Here is a 19,818-nt window from a genome sequence, read left to right as displayed (position 1 = left end):
ATTCAGTGATTAAGGTAACAGGTAACAGTAACAGAGTTGGAAGGGACCTTGGAGGTCACCTAGTCCAACCCCTTGCTCATGGAAGAGACCTGTACCAGGGATTCGAACCGCCGAACTGCCAACCTTTCTGATCGACAAGCTCAGTGTCTTAGCCAGATAAAGGTGATGGACTAAGAGCAGGGACAGCCAGTCCCGCCTTCTCAGCCCATGAGCCAATAAGGTGTGGTGAGGAAGGAACTGGACTAGGAGTGGGGAAACCAGGTTTAAGTCCCTTTTCAGCCTCAGAAGCTCATTGGCTGACTATGGGCCAGCCCCTCCCTCTTGACGCAACCTGAATTCTAAACAAGCTATAAAGACAAATAAACCGTGTGAACTGTTAATTCCCATGAGTGACATTACTAGATTATCAGGACATATTTGTCAGATAGTAAAAAGTCTTTTATTATTATTATCATCATCATCATCAGCATTATCATTATTATTATTATTAAGAAGGCTTTGAAGTTTAAAAAAAAAATAAAACTCTGGATACAATTTTCATAACTGTCAAGTCAGATCAACAAATATATATATATATATGTATATATATATTTATATGTATATATTTCAGAACTTTAGCCGTTGGATGGTTAAAGGTCTGGTCCTTGCCCCCACCCAATGCCAAGCCCCTTTTCTTAAAAAATAAAATATATTTTAGTTCTTAAAATTTATTCAATAAAGTAACTATTTTCCTAGAAATTCCCTACATATACACAGAGGTAAAAAATAAACTTTAAAAAGTCCAACATAAAAAAGAGACTTTTTTTTGCGTGTGCGTATTATGCTGATATTTATTTTTCCTTCTTTGCTCTCCCTAAGGGAGCCTGCCCGACTTCTCCCCTCCAGCTTATTGGTCCCCCTTGAAAGCTAGTATCAATTTATATAAATGGGGGGACCAGCCAAATGCAGATAACACTTGTCTTGCCAACAACGAAAAATTATGTTCACGCTTTCTTTCTCTTCAGAACTGCATACAAAAAAAGGAAAGGAATAATAAGAGAGAGGAAGAAAGGAAGGAAGGAAGGGAGGGAGGGAGGAAGGAAGGAAGGAAGGAAGGAAGGAGTGTTGGTGGGAAGAAAGGAAAGGAAAGAAAGGAAAGAAAGAAAGAAAAGGAAATCTTAAAAGTGCACAATATGGACTTTTGCTTGATTTATCTTTGCAAAAAGAAATACTGTTTGGGGCAAAAGGGCATGAGGAACAGCAAACATTTAACCCAACCCAGCCTGTGCTTACGGGGTTGAGAGTTAAAGCTATTCTGTAAACAATATTTGAACAGATTTCCCCCCCCCCCAGCTCTGAAAGCTGGCTCTTGCCAAGCACAAAATACAATTCAGCCCTCAGGTGTGTGGTATTCAAGTCCCAGAATTCCCAGCAATGCGCATGACAGGGAATTCTGGGAGTTGACATCGACACCTCTGAAAGCTGCCCTAAATGGTGAAGACTCTCACCGTCTTCCCCTCCCACCACCAATATTATTTTCCCTCTCTCTACCTCGACGTATCTCCTTTCACCAGGCAAGATCCTCCCAAAAAGACATATTCCAATTCCCTTCCCACCCCTCCAGGTTCTTTCGCATGTTCTGATTTCCAAAAAAAGAGAGGTTGATATAAACAATTAGACGCTTGAAAAAAGCCATGTTCTTTGTTGTTCTTGTGGGTTCGTTTTTGAGGGAAAGGAAGTGTGCGTGTGTGTGTGGGGGGCAGTAAATGCATGATGAGTCCCACCCACTCAGTGGCTATGAGAAAATATGGATGGCTTGCGTGGCTGGTGCGTGGCAGGCAGGGCACTGGGGCTCAACCCGGCCACAGATGCGCATGGCACACTCCATGCAGAAGAGGTTATGGCCACAGGGCACGAGGGCAGCAATCACTTCGCTCTCAAAGCACACCATGCACTCGCGGGAATTCTTGCGAGCCCGTTCCGAACTGTTAGAATCAGTAGGCGAGCCAGAAGTGGCGGAGATGCTGCTCGGTAACGGGGAAGAGGATGAGTAGCCGGTGCTGTTGGAGAAGGATGACATGGAGCCCTGGGCCGGCAGCCAGGACAGGGCACTGACTGGATCGCTCTGGATGCGCCGGGCCAAAGGATGCTCCAGAGCCACGGCAGGGTCTGGAAGGGTGGGTGAATGCCGAGGTGTGACGGTGGTGCTGAGCGTGCTGTTGCGTCTCTGAGCGTTGCCGTTCACTGAGGAGGTGGAAGAACTGCTGAAAACCTGGAGGGGGTTGCTGGGAGCCTCAAAAGGGGACCAGATGGTGGTTGGCGTAGTGAGGTCCAAGGCCAAGAAGTCAAACCCAAAATCACCGTCGTCAGAGCTCAGTCCGGGAGCTGGGGGTTCACTGAATGAGTAACTGCTGTTGTTGGAAACAAAGGAGCCCGTGGGGGGGCTTTCAGCCACATGGCCCCCGAAGTAAGGCTCAGTGGCCGAGGTAGCACTACCCGAGGAACCAAGGCTATCGTTGCGTAAACTGAGCACAGTCCGCCGGGTAGGGTGAGGCGCTTTTGACCACAGGCTGGACGGATTGCCACCCATCAAGTCGAGGCAAACGTCAGTGCCATTGGAATGAAAGTCGTTGTTGATGTTGATGTCGATGAAGGAGCCAGTCCTCATGGTGATGTGAGCCTCAATCTCCTCACGCGCCCGGTCCACATTCTCCGGCATGCCCGTCACTTCAAACACCGGTTCCTTGTCCCGACTCGGGGTCACGATGTAGGTGTGTGTCTGTTGCTGGATGCGCTTGATGGTGGCTCCCTTTGGCCCCACCACTAGCCCGACCACACGATAAGGAACCCGTACTTGGATGGTGGTCTGCCCAGGGAGGTTTGGAGGAGCCAGTACTGAGCCAGCCATGCCGTTGACTTTGTTGCGAGTGGCCCGGATCACGGAGAAGTGCTCGGCAGCCGAAAGGATTTCTCGCTTAGCCATCTCCACGTCTTCTTTCCGTCCCGTCACAATAAAAATGGGTTCCTCTCCCCTCACTGGTGTTTTGATATAAGTATTAGTTTTCGCTCTCAGGGCTTTGATCTTGCATCCTGAAAGACAGAAATATCGAAGACGAGAAGAACAAAAGGGACATGTCAGCTAATGGAGAACTCTATTTATAAATCTTAGTCTTGGTTAGAAATGTATCGCTGCATAAGAAATTGCGCTTTCAAAAAAACAGCTTTCCATAACAACAAGTAGAATTTCTATGACTATCCCAACTTGGGCCTTTCAGATGTAATGCACCCCAACTCCCAGAATCGCCTCCAAATCCTGGAGGTCACATTTTCCCCTGGCCCAAAGCACTCCATCTGTAGCTACAGGTAGCCCTCAACTTACAACCATTTTTTCACACTTAACGATTGTTGCAGCATCCCCATGGCCACATGATCAAAATTCGGATGCTTGGTAACTGGCATATATTTATGATGATTGCCGTGTCCTGGGGTCATGTAATCACCTTTTGCGACCTTCTGACAAGCAAAATCAATGGGGAAGCTTAACAACTGCAGCGATTCACTTTAACAACTGTGGCAAGAAGGGTTATGAAATGGGTCAAAACTCACTTAACCGTCTCACCAAATAACATAAATTTTGGGCTTAATTGTGGTCATAAATCAAGGACTATCTGTACCGTAACTCTCTGGAATAGGTGGAACAACCTCTTCCTCCTCTTGCTATTTTAAACAACTGGAGACGTTAAGGATGAAATACCGATTTTTAAGGCACTTAAGAACCCCAAATTCCATCCCCTCTTTTCTCCTGCATCCCAGAGGTGGCTTTTAGCAGGTTCTGACCAGTTCCAGAGAACCGGTAGCGGAAATTTTGAGTCGTTTGGAGAACCCGTAAATACTATCTCTGTCTGGCCCCACCCCCATCTATTCCCTGCCTCCCAAGTCCCAGCTGATCGGGAGGAAATGCGGATTTTGCAGTAACCTTCTCCTGCCATGCCCACAGAACTGGTAGTAAAAAAATTTGAATCCCACCACTGCTGCATCCCTTTCCACAGAGAGGGGAGAATCAAGAGGCAAAATGCTCCATTTCCGGCCACTTAAGGTCGGGTTTCCAACCTTGGCAAATTTGAGATTTGTGGATCGCAACTCCCAGAATTCTCCAGCCAGCATGTTATTCAGTGCTGTTGTAACTTCAAATGATCACTAAATGAATGGCTGTAAGTTGTGGACTACCTTTACTGATTAAGGACTAGAAACATTTTGTTCTATTTTAACAGAAGGGGAGATTCTTAGGCAAGGGAAGCAAGGCTTACACAAACAACGATGGTTCAGCAGCATGTAGAGATATACATCTTTCCCCTCCCCCAGTAAAAAAATAGATTTTCATTTGCTTTAAAATTCATTTTTAAAAGATTCTTGGATGGTTCAAGAAAGCAACTCCCTCTCTTCCTAGAATAGAGACTGTAGATGTCCACGGACTATTTTTATAGAATCTATCTTTTTTTTTTTTTGGTCCCCCTCCCTCGTATCTTTTTGGAGTGATTTATTTTTAAATTCTTTTTGAGCATTTGGCATCAGAAAGGAACGGAGCTGGATTTTAGAGCTGTACCATCCAGGAAAGTTGGAGGAGCTATTTCGAGAAAATCCCAGATCTAGTTCCCAGAGATCAGACCAAGTAGTTAGATAGCTCAAGGAAATTTGGAAGAAAAATAGACAATAATAGGATAGAATAAATAATAAAATAGAAAATAAACCCTTCCCGTTTTGCTGCTGGTCTTCGGATTCTAGTATACAATTATTCATTTAGTGACCGGTTGAAGATGCCACAGCACTGAAAAAAGTGACTTACGACCAGCCCTTGTACTTCTTAACCATTGCAGCAACCACACAGTCATAACGAGGAAAATTTGGGTGCTTGGCAACTGACCGCCATTTACAACAGTTGCAGAGCCCTGAGTTCAAGTGATCATCCTTTGTGATCTTCCAAGCTAGCTTCTGTCAAGCAGAGTCAGTGGGGGATCCTGGATTCGCTTAGCCACCGTTTGATTCACTTAACGGTGGCAAAAGTCCGTAAAGTTGAGTGTGACTCACCTATGGCTTAGCAACAGAATTTCCGCTCTCAAATGTGGCCGCAGTTTGAGGACTACCTGTATTGCTCCTGTACACAGAAGCTCCACGTAACTGTCGATAAGATGAGTATTTATTGCTCATAAATAACACAAAGGCCTCCACATAAAATGCTGAGCCTCCCAATGTTAATTTATCCTAAAAAGCATTGCTGACACAAAAGCGTTATGAAGATGCACAGAGGGCACTTTTCGGCCATTCAGATTGGAAAAAAAAAACACTTTTGCAATCACTGATGTGACCAAAAGCCTCTTTATCCTCATGCTCTGCCTTCACAAAGCAAACTGGAACATTTTCCCATCCTGCGGAGTTAAGACTCTTCTGTGGAAAACAAAGATAATCAGACAGAACAAGGACTAGAATTTAGAATAATAGAGTTGGAAGGGACCTTGGAGGTCTTCTAGTCCAATCCCCTGCTTAGGCAGGAAACCCTACACCCCTTCAGACAAATGGTTATCCAACATCTTCTAAAAAATTTCCAGTGTTGGAGCATTCACAACTTCTGGAGGTAAGTTGTTCCACTTATTGTTCTGTCAGGAAATTTCTCCTTAGTTCTAAGGTGCTTCTCTCCTTGATTAGTTTCCACCCATTGCTTCTTGTCCTGCCTTCAGGGGCTTTGGAGAATAGCTTGACTCCCTCTTCTTTGTGGCAGCCCCTGAGATATTGGAACACTGCTATCATGTCTCCCCTAGTCCTTCTTTTCATTAAACTAGACATACCCAGTTCCTGCAACTGTTCTTCATATGTTTTTGCCTCCAGTCCCCTAATCATCTTTGTTGCTCTTCTCTGCACTCTTTCTAGAGCCTCCACATCTTTTTTACATTGTGGCGACCAAAACTGGACACAGCGTTCCAAGTGTGGCCTTACCAAGGCATTATAAAGTGGTATTAACATTTCACGTGATCTTGATTCTATCCCTCTGTTTATGCAGCCTAGGACTGTGTTGGCTTTTTTGGCAGCTGCTGGCTCATATTTAAATGGTTGTCCACTAGGACTCCAAGATCCCTCTCACAGTTACTACTATTGAGCGAGGTACCATATATACGGTACCTGTGCATTTTGTTTTTCTTGCCTGAATGTAGAATCTTACTTTTTTCACCACTGAATTTAATTTTGTTAGATGGCGCCCAATGTTCAAGTCTGTCAAGAACTAGCCACAATTACTCAGAGAATTTGTCTGGCCTTCTCTTAATACTATCCAGGTTGGCAACCGCTGTGCCATGTTGAGTCAAAGGAGTACCAAACTTTATAATACAAAATTTATACACATAGTCCTCGACATTTTAGGCACAATGGAGCCTAAAATGTCCATCGCTAAGCAACTGTTAAGTGTATTTTATGGTCATTTTATGACCTTTTTTGCCTCAGTTAAATGAATCCCTGCAGTTTTTAGGTGAAACATATGGTTGTTAAGTGAACCTTGCTTTCCCCCATTGACTTGGCTTATTGGAAACCAGCTGGGAAGGTTATAAATGGTGATCATGTGACCCAGGACAGTGCAACTGTCATAAATACTTGTCAGGTGCCTGAAAGCGTGTGGCCATGGGGATGCTGTAATGGTAATAAATGTGAAAAACAATCGCAAGCCTTTTTTTTTTTAGTACCGATGTAACTTCAAACGGTCACTAAATGAATGGTTGTAAATCGAGGACTACTTATATGCTGCCAAATTCACTCTCAGTGACTCCAGGTAGCCTACAAGGATCTACTCACACTCTGCAAACTCCTCCATTTTATCTGCCATTGATCTATTATTCTATTATTCTAATGTGCTTATTTGATATATTTACTAATCACATACCTAGTTTCTATTTGATATATTTTGTTTTCTTCTGAATCTATGGCCTAATATTTTATAGAGGTGAATCCATTATGATCTTTGCTGTCCACATCCCAAAAAGCTACACACACAAAAAAGATATGCCAAGAAAAAATAATGTGTGCAACACTAAATTTTTTCGGAGACTGAAGAGAAAATCAGACAGAGGAAAATTATGATTGAATCCATACAACACTGATCAGGCCAGGAAATTGCTGCTCTCCCTATCTCTATTTAATAGATGATCCTGAGGACAATCTTATGAGAAAGGAAATTTGCTCTTAGCCATGTTGCAGGAGGGAACAGAAGAAAAGCTATATATATATATATATATAAAAAAAGAACTCAATTTATGGAAAGCATAGCTGCAAAACCTTTTCGCACATGGCGCCTTGAGTTGCCATGTAAAATGGGCGGCAATATAAATTTCCAAATAAATAAATGAATAAAACCTAATTGTCCAATTTCCTTTCCCCCCCCCCCCCGTCTGAAGAGCTCAAGCTCACGTTCTGAGGAGGATTTTACAGGTACTTCTTATACCTAGACTACCCTGTTTCCCCGAAAATAAGACCCAACCAGAAAAATAAGTCCTACCATGATTTTTCAGGATGCTCGTAATATAAGCCCTACCAACAAAATAAGCCCCAGTTCAGATTGTCAGCCAGATGGGTGCATTTAGCACCGTATTTTCCCCAAAATAAAACCTAACTAGAAAATAAGCCCTAATGTGTCTTTTGGAGCAAAAATTAATATAAGACCTAGTCTTATTTTCGGGGAAACATTGTAGTGTGGAAGTATTCTCTGTGCAGTGCCTTGATAGGCATGGAGGTGGTCCTCAACATACATACAGTGGGCATTCAAAGTTACAACAGCGCTGAAAAAAAGTGACTTGTTAGTCTCTGCACCTATGACTGTCACAACATGACAATACCATTACATGATCAAAATTCAGGGGTTTGGCAATCTGCACACGTTTACGGTATCCGCAGCATCATGGGGATGGTGGTGTCACCTGATCGCCATTTGCGACTTTCCGGACTAGCTTCTGACAAGCCAAAACAATGGGAAAAACCAGATTTACTTAACCATTGTGTGATACATTTAACAACTTCAGTATTTCACTTAACCGTTGCAAAAGAGGCCATCAAAGTGGGTGTGATTCACTAACAACTGCCTTGTTTAGCCACTGGTCCCAATTGTGGTCGTAAGTCAAGGACTACTTGTATGCTTCTAAAGCAGCTTACACATGTGTAATTAAGAGCAAAGCATGCTTGGCTTCTGTTCACAAACCACAGGATTAAACTCTGAAGCAGATTGGTTAAATTCTGACTGGGTGGACTATTTCTGACCCTAGAATTACAATTCCTAGAATTACAATTCCTAGAAATGTGACTTGATTGGGTGGGTGTAACCAACATTGGGTGAGCGAGACTAGTGAAGGTCTGGGTTCTATTTTTGGAATCTTTCAACAGGATCCCAAAGTGCCAAGATATACCATCCTGTCTTGTGAAAGCACTTGGCCATTCTACCTTGCAAAGATCCAGGAAGACCAAAAACTGCAGGAAGAGCTTGGAATCTTTTGATCTTTTAGAGCAGAAGTAGGGAACTATGACTCTTTTTATGACTTGTGAACTTCGGTTCCCAATTCAGTTCCTGGCTCAGGAATTCTGGGAGTTGAAGACCACAAGTCATTAAAAGATCATTGTTGCCCACCCTGGTTTTAGAGGGAATGTAGCCCTTTATAGGATAAATCTTTTATTGACCCATTTACCATTTTGGTGTAATGGTGAAGGTGCTGGCTTAGAAATCAGCAGACTATGAGTTCTAGTTCTGCCTTAGGCATGAAAGCCGACTGTCTGACTTTGGGCCAATCACCAGGGATTGGGAGTTCTACTCCCGCCTTAGGCATGGAAATTAATGGGGTGACATGGACCAGTCTCTCTCTCTCTCTCTCTCGGCCAGGGTTGTTATTGTGGGGAAAATAGGAGAAGGAAAGAGTAGTAGATATGTTTTCTGCTTTGAATTATTTATAAAACTAATAAAGGCAGGATAAAAATCTAATAAATACTCATCCATTTCAATTCAGTCAGTGGCTTTATGTATCCTTATGCAGTCCAGTAATGAATCTAAGCAGCGGTGGTATTCAGCCGATTCTATCCGGTTCGGGCGAACCAATAGTGACAGTGGCGGGAGGCTCCGCCCACCCACCCACCTGGATGTAATCACATCCCGTTTTTGATGCTCTGTGCGCACGGTAGCAAAGGTAAGTGAATACCACCCCTGAATCTAAGCAAGGCTACTAACAGCTCAACTGAACATAAGTGGCAAAGAGTTACAATGCTGAGGGATACAATCTGTTGGCTGCACCTGGGCTGAAAGGTACGCTTAGATCTTTGATAGTGGGTTATAGGCACTCTCACAGAATGGCTTCCATATAGAGGGAGGGCATGGTTGATCCCAAACCCCCACTTGAAATGGAGACACTACTATTCATCAGCCTTTCTGGCTTCTGGTAGAAGATACTTTCTACCATTTCCATCTTATTTTTGATCAGATGAACAAAGAGTCCAATAAAGATGAAGCTGCAGCCATCCATACCAGGGGTCTCCAACCTTGGCAACTTTAAGACTTGTGGACTTCAACTCCCAGAATACCTCAGCCAGCAAAGCTGGCTGAGGAATTCTGGGAGCTGAAGTCCACAAGTCTTAAAGTTGTCAAGGTTGGAGACCCCTGATCCATACCATTTTATTTTCTAAGAATGCTTCTGTTCTTCATGGGTCCCAGTGATGGTGAAGATCATGTCTGGTGTTTTGCTTTGCAGCCTGCTAGTCTTCCATTGTTAAGATCTGAGGGGAAGGGAAACGTTAGGTCTCTAAGGAAGTGTGCCCATAACTGTGCCCATAACATAGCACTGCTTACTGGTGCTATGGTACCTAGGTGCAGCACACAGTAACAGCCATGGTATTGTCTAGTATTCCTCAGGTATTACTAGAAGTAGTCTTCCATTTATAGTCATTCATTTAGTGACTGTTCAAAATTACCACAGCGCTGAAAAAAATTGACTTATGACTGTTTTCCCACTTATGACCGTTGCAGCATCCCCATGGTCGTGTGGTCACAATTGGAACACTTGGCAACTGGCATGTATTTATGATGCCCTGAGTCTCCTAGTGTCCTGTGATCACTTTCTGTGACCCGGACAATTAAAGACAATGGGGAAGCCAGGATTCACTTAACAACTGTGTTACTAACTTAATATCGGCAGTGATTCACTTAATCACTGTGGGACCAAAGGTTGTAAAATGGGGTGAAACTCACTTGACAACTGTCTCACTTAGCAGCAGAAATTTTGGGCTCAATTGGGATCGTATGTCAAAGACTACCAGTATTTAGCCCTCAAAGGGGTTAAAGAAAGAACTTTGCAAGGTAACATTCATTCTCCAAGTCTCAGTTCCATCAGTCAGTCTAGAACAGACATGGGCAGCTATGGCCCCTTAAGAACCTGTGGACTTCAACTCCCAGAATTCCTGAGCCAGTATGACTGAATGGCTGGCTGAGGAATTCTGGGAGTTGAAGTCCACAGCCCGTAAAGGGGCCACTGTTGCCCACCCCTGGTCTAGAAGGACCTCACAATCCACTGAACTCAAAATCATCAAGGGATCCGAACGAAAAACAGGAATGGATCCATTTCTCCATGATACTCTTGGAGGAGATAATCCTTCAAAGTGAGAAAGAGCACATGTACTCCTATTATTTGCCTGATTCCAGATTCAATCTGAAGGTGTTTTCAACAACTTTGGCTGAAAGTAATTAAAAAAAAGACCATTATATAGAAGATGCTTCATTCTTTCCAACAGTGGTCTTTTCTGGACTGACATGAGACTGACATGAAAGGAAAAAAAACCCGCAAGATGCCATCTTTAAAAATAAAAAGCAAACAGAGAAAAATGACCCTAAAGAATTTTTGGCTCAATATCTATCTTGTAGGTGAAACTTTAGGAGGCACCAGCCTTTTTCCCTTCCTACTTGCCTCCTCTTTAACAACAAAGCATGATGGGTGAACAAACTTGGAGAATCTGGGTTCATAACTGAAGTGAAATTTGAATTTCAGGTCACAAAGGAAGACAAATGGAAACTCTGTTCCATGATGAGAGCTAAAAACTTGAAGCTGAATAGGGGCTCTACGTGCATTTTCAAGACAGAAGATTGTGCTATTCTACACAAAACTCAGCTACCTGAGAAATCTTTTACCTAAAAAAATATACAAGGAAATGCAAAAACTGTACTATTTGTTTAAACTGCATATTTTGCATTGCACAATTAAACTTTATCGGATAAATTTCTTCTTCTATAAAATTTGTTGTTGGATGTATGCTAGCAATAACCTTTTAAAAAAGAGTTGGAAAACATATTTTGCATAAATATGCATAAAAACCTCTACAGCTTTTTAAAAAAATCTTTTAAGGCAATACTGCTTTAATCAAAATCTATTTGGTCAACATCACTATTTACAAGCAGCGTGAGACAGGGCCAGCTTTTCTTTAAAAAAAAAAAGTATTATCTCTGAGCAAACACTGTTTTTATCCATCACTAACCAATCACACTCTATGTGTTAGAGATAGTGAGAAAATTTACCTGATTGGACAGTAAAAACTTCAGGTTGCCTTCTTGAGGAATTATTAAACCCTGACTTCTGCTAAGACAGGAGAAGCAGAAAAAAAGTTGGAAGGAGAGCTGCATGGCCTAATATAAATTGGGCGTGGTCAAATAGGGGCGGGAGGGGAAGGGGGGGGTACTTCCAGAATTATCCAATAGGATACAAGGAGTGTGATGTCACCGCACTCAACACAGCATGGTCTCAGCTAACAAAGCGAACAATAGGGCAGATATGTGCCCCATTGACAAGGGGAAAAAAGGCTGATACAGACCCCCAAATTACGAACTTTAAAAATACAAAAATGTTATGCAACAATTAGGCTGGCTATATAAACAAAGAGGCGGAGTAATTCTTATTTAGATGCTTGGACATGTCTTAAAATGTCCCACTTTTGGAAAAAAAGGAAAGTACATTTTCCTACAATATATTTTGGCATTTATTATGGTAGCTTTCAAATGTAAAACCAGCAAAGGAAGACAGGAGAGTACAGTTCGGCCCACCAGACGCTCATCTTTGCCCACTGAAACTTGCTCATCCTCTTTATACCTTGGCTGCTAAGAAAAAAAATGGGTTTTATAAATCAAAATGTTAAAATGTAAAGAAAGAAGGGATGAATGTGAATAATCGGAATTATGCTGAGTGAGCAATTCCCAAAGGGAACGATATGGGTCCCAAAAGAAGCGGGACCTGAAAAACGGGGCACAGATGACACCCGTTTTCCCATGGACTCCAGAAGGTGGGTCAAGTTTGCCAACTTCTTATAGCCTTTTCATCCAGAAAGAATAACAAGCAAACAAACCTGTGCTCAAATGAATCTCCTCAAATCTGTGTAGCACCTTGTCTTTGAAAAACAAGGATTACCTTATTTTAAATACAATTCATAAAGATGCTTACTCGGTTCTCTCAGAACAAGGGAAAGTAGGTGGAAATGGAATATTGTTATTTCTGGAATAATTTTTCCAACTGTAAATGTTGAAAGTTTTTTAGTTTCCTTCCTTCCTTCCTTCCTCTCCACATTTCTATCACACGAAAGAACAAAGAAGCTTTTAAAAGTCTCCCCAAAGCCAAATGGAACAGGCCCAGAAATTAGGCGTTCCTTGGCTTTCTGGATTTTGGTAAAGTTTGAATTAAGGAAAAGAAATGCAAAGCCAAATATGGCTGGATTCAGCCACAGAAAAGCTGGAAAAGTTGGTATCGGGGCATAGAGATATGAAGCCTGCCAGTTTTTCACATTTAGAAAGCTTTTAAAATGCAGCGTTTCTTAAATGCTTACATAAAACAACTTCAGATTGGGGTGTGCACATCCATGGGTTGCCTCAAGCAGGCTCATCTACCCTTCCAAAGTTTGGTGTTTTTTTTAAAAAAGAAAACAACACGACCAGCGGTTTGTTTTATTTCCTCCAAACGGGATGGGTATTAAGGATGCTGCTTTCAAAATAATAATAATAATGATGATGATGATGATGATGATGATGATGATGAAAGAAAGCTCATTTCATCCCCAAATAAATTAAAGAGAGAGGGACAAACCCAGGTAAAATGCAACCCTCCCAAGACTTTTAAAAATCTGTGCAGGTAGGAGATTGCTGAGTAATTGGGGAGGGGGCGGAGAGGATATAAGGGGCAGGTGGGGGGGGGCAGAGACTAAGGATGGCGGACCCGCCCTTTTTCCTACCAACGGGCCAACTTTATGATGGGCACCACCAACCAACTCTTCTTCCATTCTTTGGACGGGCTTTCTTTTTTCTTTTTTTACCTTGACGGCCCACGATTTCTGCCACATGTTCCGAGCTGGGCACCGAGACGCATTCCGTCATGTTGACACTTTTCTTGCGGCTGCCGATGATGCCCAGCTGCCCGGCCAGCAGGGGGTGCTGTGGCGGAGGCGGGTGTCCCAGGTGAGGCGGGAAGGCCCCGAGGATCTCCACGGGGGAGACGGAGTTGGAGGCCGGGGGGCTGCCCTCGGCCTCCAGCAGGACCAGGCCCCCACCTGAGGGCGGCGGCGCTGCTGCCAGAGGGGGCAGCCCATGGTAGCTGAAAGGGTCCAGCCCTCCTGGATCACCTGCCTCCATCAGGTCGTCCTCGGGTCGTGGTCCTCCTCCTCCTCCTCCTCCATCCTCCTCCGCCGCCTCCGCTTCTTCTCTCCCGCCTTCTCCTCCTTCCTCCTCCTCTTCTTCTTCCTCCTCCTCCTCCTCCTCTGCCGCCGCCAGCCCTAAGATGGAAAGCTGCTCCAAGGCCAAGGAAAGCTCCGCCGCGGGGTCTCGGGGCGCCAAGGCTTCCTGCAGGAGAGGCGGGGAAGGCGGATCCAGGCTGGGCTGCTGGAGGCCGGCAGGCAGGGCGAAGCCGCTGCCGGAACAAGCCGGTTGCTGCGCGATCTGGGGGGTCAGCAGCCCGCCCAAGCCAGGCGGGGGGCAGCAGCGGGAGGCTTCTCCATCCAGCTGGTAGATGGCGCTGGGCATGGCTGCCTGCAGCTCCCCCTCCGCCTCTTCCTCCTCCTCCTCCTCCTCCTGCTGCCCCCCCAGCCTGGGACGGGCTCCCTGCCTCCGGCTTCGGGGCGCTCTCTCGGGCAGCTGCCGCCGCGCCGCCCCCAGATCGGCTCCGCTCGCCTAGGATCCCGCCCCCCTGCCTCCTCCTCCGCCTTTGTTTGCTGGCCCTGCCGCCGCCTTCATCCAGCAGCCCGGCCCGGCGAGTGGGGTGGGGGGGAAAGGAGGGAGGGAGGTTGGACGGGGCGGGGAGCCCGAGCGGAGGCTGCCGGCAGCGGGGGCCCCCCTCCCACCCGATGGCGCCTCGCCGCGCCTCTGTCCCACCCAGAAAGAGGACGTCAGCTCCAGCCCAACAATGAAAGGAGGAAAAGGGGGGTAAAAAGCGCATGCGCGGGGAAAGCCTCCCCCCCCCTTCGCCCTCCAGGGGTAGCCCCGCCCCCTCCCACGCGCTGTAAAGGCTCGGGGTTAAAACCGCAGCCACGCCTTCCAACTTCTGGCTTGGGAGAGAAAAAAATGGGGCTGATTTGAGCCGGGAGGGATGCTTCCCCCCCCCCCGCCCCGACAATCCGATTTCCTGAGCTGTCTTTGTAATAAAAATATATGTATAGTGGCTGAAGTCGCGTGATGCAAGCGGGGGAGGGGAGGAATGTACTTTTTTTTTTTTAAAGGTGCGCTAAAAAAAAAAAAAAAGAAACCCCTTTCCAGGCAAGTTTTTTTGGGAGTATTTTGAGTGCAAAAGAGGTTTCCTTGGCCGCTTTTGGGGAGTGATTTTCGTCTAGTTTGCAGCCTTGAGAGTTTCCTCGTAGTCTACCATCCCAGCGTTTCAGCCCAGTCCCCCTCAGCTGTCAGCCGCTGTAAGACCTGGCATGTTTATTTAGGACGGTAAAGAACCTAATTGGTGACTTGCAGAAAACTGCCATACTTTGGCTAATGTTACTTTTCCCTGCCCCCACCACACCCTTTTGGTTTAATTATTGTCGATATCAAAAAGTGAGTTGATAAAGGAACTGTATTGTGTGAGTGCAGTTACTAAATATTATAACCTAGTGCTGCTTTGGGAGCCGGTGAGAGTGGTTGCGTTTGGATTTAGTGTCTTGAGCAGAACTGTGGACTTGGGATAATAACAGGTCATGGTTATCCCAGAGGTGCTTGTTCAAGAGGCAACTGGACTTTCTGGTTTTTCTTTGAAGACGTTTCACTTCTCATCCAAGGAGCTTCTTCAGCTCTACCATCAGAGCGGAAAAAGGTTCTTGGATGAGAAGTGAAATATCTTCAAATGAAAAACCAGAAACTCCAGTTGCCTCCTGAAAAAGCAGTTTTGGGACTAACCTCATTCAACATAGCTCCAAGTCCTGATCATCTTCTACCTTCTCTGCAGAAAGAATCTTCTCTCAGTTCAGAGATAAACCTGCAGATGTCTTTGAATTTCATGCTACTCTGTCCCACTATTCCCACACTTTCCATAGCCAGGAATGCAGAATTGTCAGTCTTTGCTCTGGTTCTGATTGATTCACGGCCATCAAATTGTCGTTAACTCTTGGTGACCTGTCTCTTGCTCCTTCAATGATGCACCCATCCCAGCTGTAATCAAGTCCACTTTTATTTCTGCTGGCTGTCTTTTTCTCCTTCCACTTTCTCCAGCTTTATGGACTTCTCAAGGAGCTGGATCTTTGCATTCAAATTGAGCTTGGTCATTTGTGCACCAAGTGGGAACTCTGGATTGATTTAATGATTTATTTTATATGTTTTTGGTTGTTCTCTGGAGTCTTCTTCGTCAAAGCGCAAAAGCATCTATACTCTTCTTTTTCCAAGTCCAATTTTTATTTCCATAGAAAATCACTGTATGGATAATTCTGATCTTTTGATGCAAAATAGTTAAATGAATGAAGAGCCACGTGCTTCTTCCTCAGTTGGGACCATTCATATCTCCAATGTACATAACCCCAAAGATTTTATTGCTTTTCATTCCCCAATTTACGTTTAAATCATTTGGACATCACTTGATTGGTTAATTTTTTTTAAAAATAACTCTGACCAATTGAAAATACAAATGCAGACATGAAGACTTCAGAGAAAAACAAAAACAATATACTGAACAAATTGAAGTGCATTGTTCTGGCGTTTCATTTATGAAAACTATAGTTACTACAATAAAAATAATAAGCCTTTAGTAATATAATGAAAGATGCACAAATGTAAAGAATGGAGGATGACTATCTGTCCTTATTTCCTTACATCCCTTCTCCCTGTACATAGTAAAATGATTATTGTACTGCTTTGGGTCTTATTCTTACTAGTTAAAACTAACGCACCAATACTTACATTCTGTCTACAAAGCTACTGATTTCTTTTTTAGATGGGGTGTTTTCTTCTTGTGATTATTAGTGTCTCTCACTAATAATTGAAGGAAGATGCAATAATTGACTTTTTAGTGGAGAATACCTCTCTTTTGAAGTGTTGAATTGTAAATATTGTATTGCTGTAGTTTATGAAATTTATACATGCTATCCAATTCAACAACTCTGACTTATGGCAAGCATAATGAAATGAGGACTCTCCCTCTCCCTCTCCCTCAACATAGTCCTGGGTGAAGAACGGCTCTTCTAAACAACAGCAGAGTGGGAGCCATCCAGATCTTGGGCAAAGCCTCATTTCAGAGGGCAGGTACTGTCACAAATGTGTGCTTCTGAGGTCCCAATAAGATGCCAAACCCTTTGAGATTGAACTGGGTGGGCAGATACTATGGGAAATAGATGATGCCTCAAGTAGCCAGGCCCAACACTATGTAGGATTTTATAAGTACTGAGACATGCCCATCGTTGCTCACACCACTGCATTCTGGACCAGTTGAACCTTCTGGGTTGTCTTCAAGGGTAACCCCATATAGGTTTGCAGTAGCCAAGCCAAGCCATGAGATACGCTTGTATGCCCTGTAGGTATATGTCATATTTATACCAGAGGAAAGATTTAACAATATTCAAGAACATTTGGAACAACATTTCAGCAATCAAAAGGTAAGCCCATGACATTTTTTTTTGTCCCATAAGAATTAGTAAAGTGCTTAATTTTGGCTAGATCACGTGCATCTAGTGAATATTGATTCCTTCTACCTTCAGTTGTAAAAATACACAAAGAATTTTCTGAATTTGCCCTAAAATATGTGATTGTGCAGAGAATTATTAAGTCTGTAAATGTTTCAGGACCAGGCAAGAATATATTTAATATATGTTGAAATTGTGCAAGGGAGAATTTTAATTCTAAACCCACTATAGCACAGAAATGACTTTTTATGGATTTAAATATATTCCTATTTTTTTCCAGCGTTTTCCCTCTTCTTTTTCATTTGTTAAGTTTACTTTTACTATAGATAGTGCTCAACTTACAACCATTCGTTTAGCAACTGTTTGAAGTTACAACAGGCTGAAATAAGTGACTTACGGCTGGCCCTTGCACTTATGATCCCCATGGTCACATGATCAAAATTTGGGTACTTGGCAATCAGTATGTACAGTATTTACAATGGTTGCAACGTTCTGGGGACCCCTGATACCTTCTGTGACTTTCCAATAGGCAAAGTCAATGGGGGAGCCAGATTTCTTTGATGACCTCAAGCACGATTTGCTCATCAACTGCAGTGATTTGCTTTACAGCCATGGCAAAAAGAGTCCTAAAATTGGAGGTAACTTAACTTAACAAGCACCTTGCTTAGCAACAGAAATTCTGGTGCCACTTCTGTTCATAATTCAAGGACTACGTGTATATTAGTTTACACAATGGGTATAGTTTGTTCAATATTTTTGTCACCTTGATGCTTTGGAACAAGGGTCTTCAACCTTGGCAACTTTAAGACTTGTGGACTTCAACTCCCAGAATTCCTCAGCCAGCTTTGCTGGCTGAGGTATTCTGGGAGTTGAAGTCCACAAGTCTTAAAGTTGCCAAGGTTGGAGACCCCTGCTTTGGAAAATGATTACAAGATGAGCGATGTTCCTATGTATTCTTTCAGTCCTGAAAGCCAGATAGTAACTTGATACAAGTTTATTTACCTGTGGCAAATTGCATCTTTTCACGATATTGACTGTAAATCCCACCCCCAGTTCCTCTCCACCCACATTATAGAACAAAACGTTTACAGGCTAAGTATGAACATCCCCTTATCACATCAGCCTGCTTTAAGTCCAATTTATAAGGAAGGCAGCCTCCTTGTTGCTCTTGTTCAATCACTAAGTCATGTCCGACTCTTTCTGACCTCATGGACCATAGCATGAGGCCCCCCCGTCCTCCATTGTCTCCCATTTTGTCCAAATTCATGTTCATTGTGTTGATGACACTATCTAACCATGCCATCCTCTGCAGTTCTTTTCTCCTTTTGCCTTCCATCTTGTCCAACACCAGGGTCTTTCCTAAGAAGTCTTTTCTTCTCGTTAGGTGGACAAAGTATTTGAGCTTCAGCTTCAGTATCTGTCCTTCCAAAGAACAGTCAGGGTTGGTTTCCTTTAGGGTTATTTGATCTCCCTGCAGTTCAAGGGACTCTTAGGAGTCTTCTTAGGCACCACAATTTGAAAGCATCAATTCTTTGATGCTCTGCCTTCCTTATGGTCCAATTCTCACAACCAGGCATCACTATAGTTTTGCCTATAGACTTTTGACAGCAAGGTGATGCCTTTGCTTTTTAATATGTTGTCTAGGTTTACCATAGCTTTCTTCCCAAGGAGCAAATATTTTATTTTCTTGACTGCGGTCATCTTGGAGCCCAAGAAAATAAAATCTGTTATCGCTTCCATTTCTTACAGCCTTCCTACTGCCCTCCTTTGTTGAAAGACAATAGCTGAAAGGCGGAATCATGGTCTCCAGATAAAATGAGGGTCAGTATCTTCTCTGCCTAAGATGTTGGAATAAATTTTTGTCAATGTCAGCTGATGGGTGTGTTTGTGCTTGTATCTTTAAAAGGGTGAAGGCATTTGCCAGCCTTCAGACGTTCATTTCGCAAGGGGCATCTTCTCTGAAGAGGATTGTCAGGCCCGGAAGCCATCTTTTTGGGACTCTGAGTCACAGTCATAACCAATCATTAATGGTTTATCCATCAAGAGCTTATACCGGCCCAGTCAGATTTTGTTCAACATAGACCACCCTATCCTTGAATAGCTGGGTGGACTGGACATTAACATTTGAACTACTATAAGTCCATGTATTTGCCATATGCTAAATAAATAACTTAATGGTTTAGTACAAGTGAACCAAATATTGTCAGTACTTGACAAATTTTGATTTAATACAAGGTGTGGATTCTAACATAAAGTAGAATTCTCCAACCTGGTGCTTCCTATAGGCTGATCCTGATATTCTCCAGTCAACACAGGTCAGTGTTTCTCATCTTTGGCAGCTTTAAGATATGTGGACTGCAACTCCCATGTATGCTGGCTAGGGAATTCTGACAGTGAGAAGTCCACATATCTCAAAACTGCCAAGGTTGAGAAACACTGACATTTGGCGATTGATATGAAGGATATCTCCAGCACCAAGGAAGAAAGGAAGCTAAATCAATTAGTTTCATTGTTCAAAATCCTTTTGGACATGTACACATCTGCTTTGAGTTATACTGTGGGTGAATTTATACATCCCTAAAATATGAACACTTTTGTGCAGAGTAAGCCACTGGCTGGCTAATATGACTGCTACTTTCTTACTACATGTTTTACTACTGGCAGCTTTTAAAAGATTAAATGTATCATCCAGAATCAGAGCAATTGCCATTTCCACCT

General features: G+C 43.5%; 1 protein-coding gene across 1 annotated transcript; it reads right to left on the bottom strand.

Moving 5' to 3' along the window:
• Window positions 1–1,039: 1,039 nt before the first annotated feature.
• Window positions 1,040–14,364, bottom strand: MEX3D (mex-3 RNA binding family member D). Its single transcript, XM_058163375.1, has 2 exons — window positions 13,333–14,364; window positions 1,040–3,069 (listed from the first exon to the last, which is right to left on the bottom strand). Exons 1-2 carry the CDS (start codon window positions 14,033–14,035, stop codon window positions 1,775–1,777), a joined length of 1,998 nt encoding a protein of 665 aa, XP_058019358.1. The 5' UTR covers window positions 14,036–14,364; the 3' UTR covers window positions 1,040–1,774.
• Between the last annotated feature and the right edge of the window lie 5,454 nt (window positions 14,365–19,818).

This window comes from Ahaetulla prasina, chromosome 1 (assembly GCF_028640845.1).
Source record: "Ahaetulla prasina isolate Xishuangbanna chromosome 1, ASM2864084v1, whole genome shotgun sequence".
In the NCBI taxonomy this organism is placed as follows: Eukaryota; Metazoa; Chordata; class Lepidosauria; order Squamata; family Colubridae; genus Ahaetulla; species Ahaetulla prasina.
Note: the sequence above shows the minus strand (reverse complement) of the source record. Positions and strands in the feature narration are given on the sequence as shown.

What these genes read in the sequence shown, in the direction of transcription:
- MEX3D (XM_058163375.1), bottom strand. Translation starts at nt 14,035, where the DNA reads ATGCCCAGCGCCATCTACCAGCTGGATGGAGAAGCCTCCCGCTGCTGC. An exon ending in AGAAATCGTGGGCCGTCAAG is followed by an intron (nt 3,070 to 13,332) that starts GTAAAAAAAGAA and finishes TCTGTCTTTCAG; the next exon opens with GATGCAAGATCAAAGCCCTG.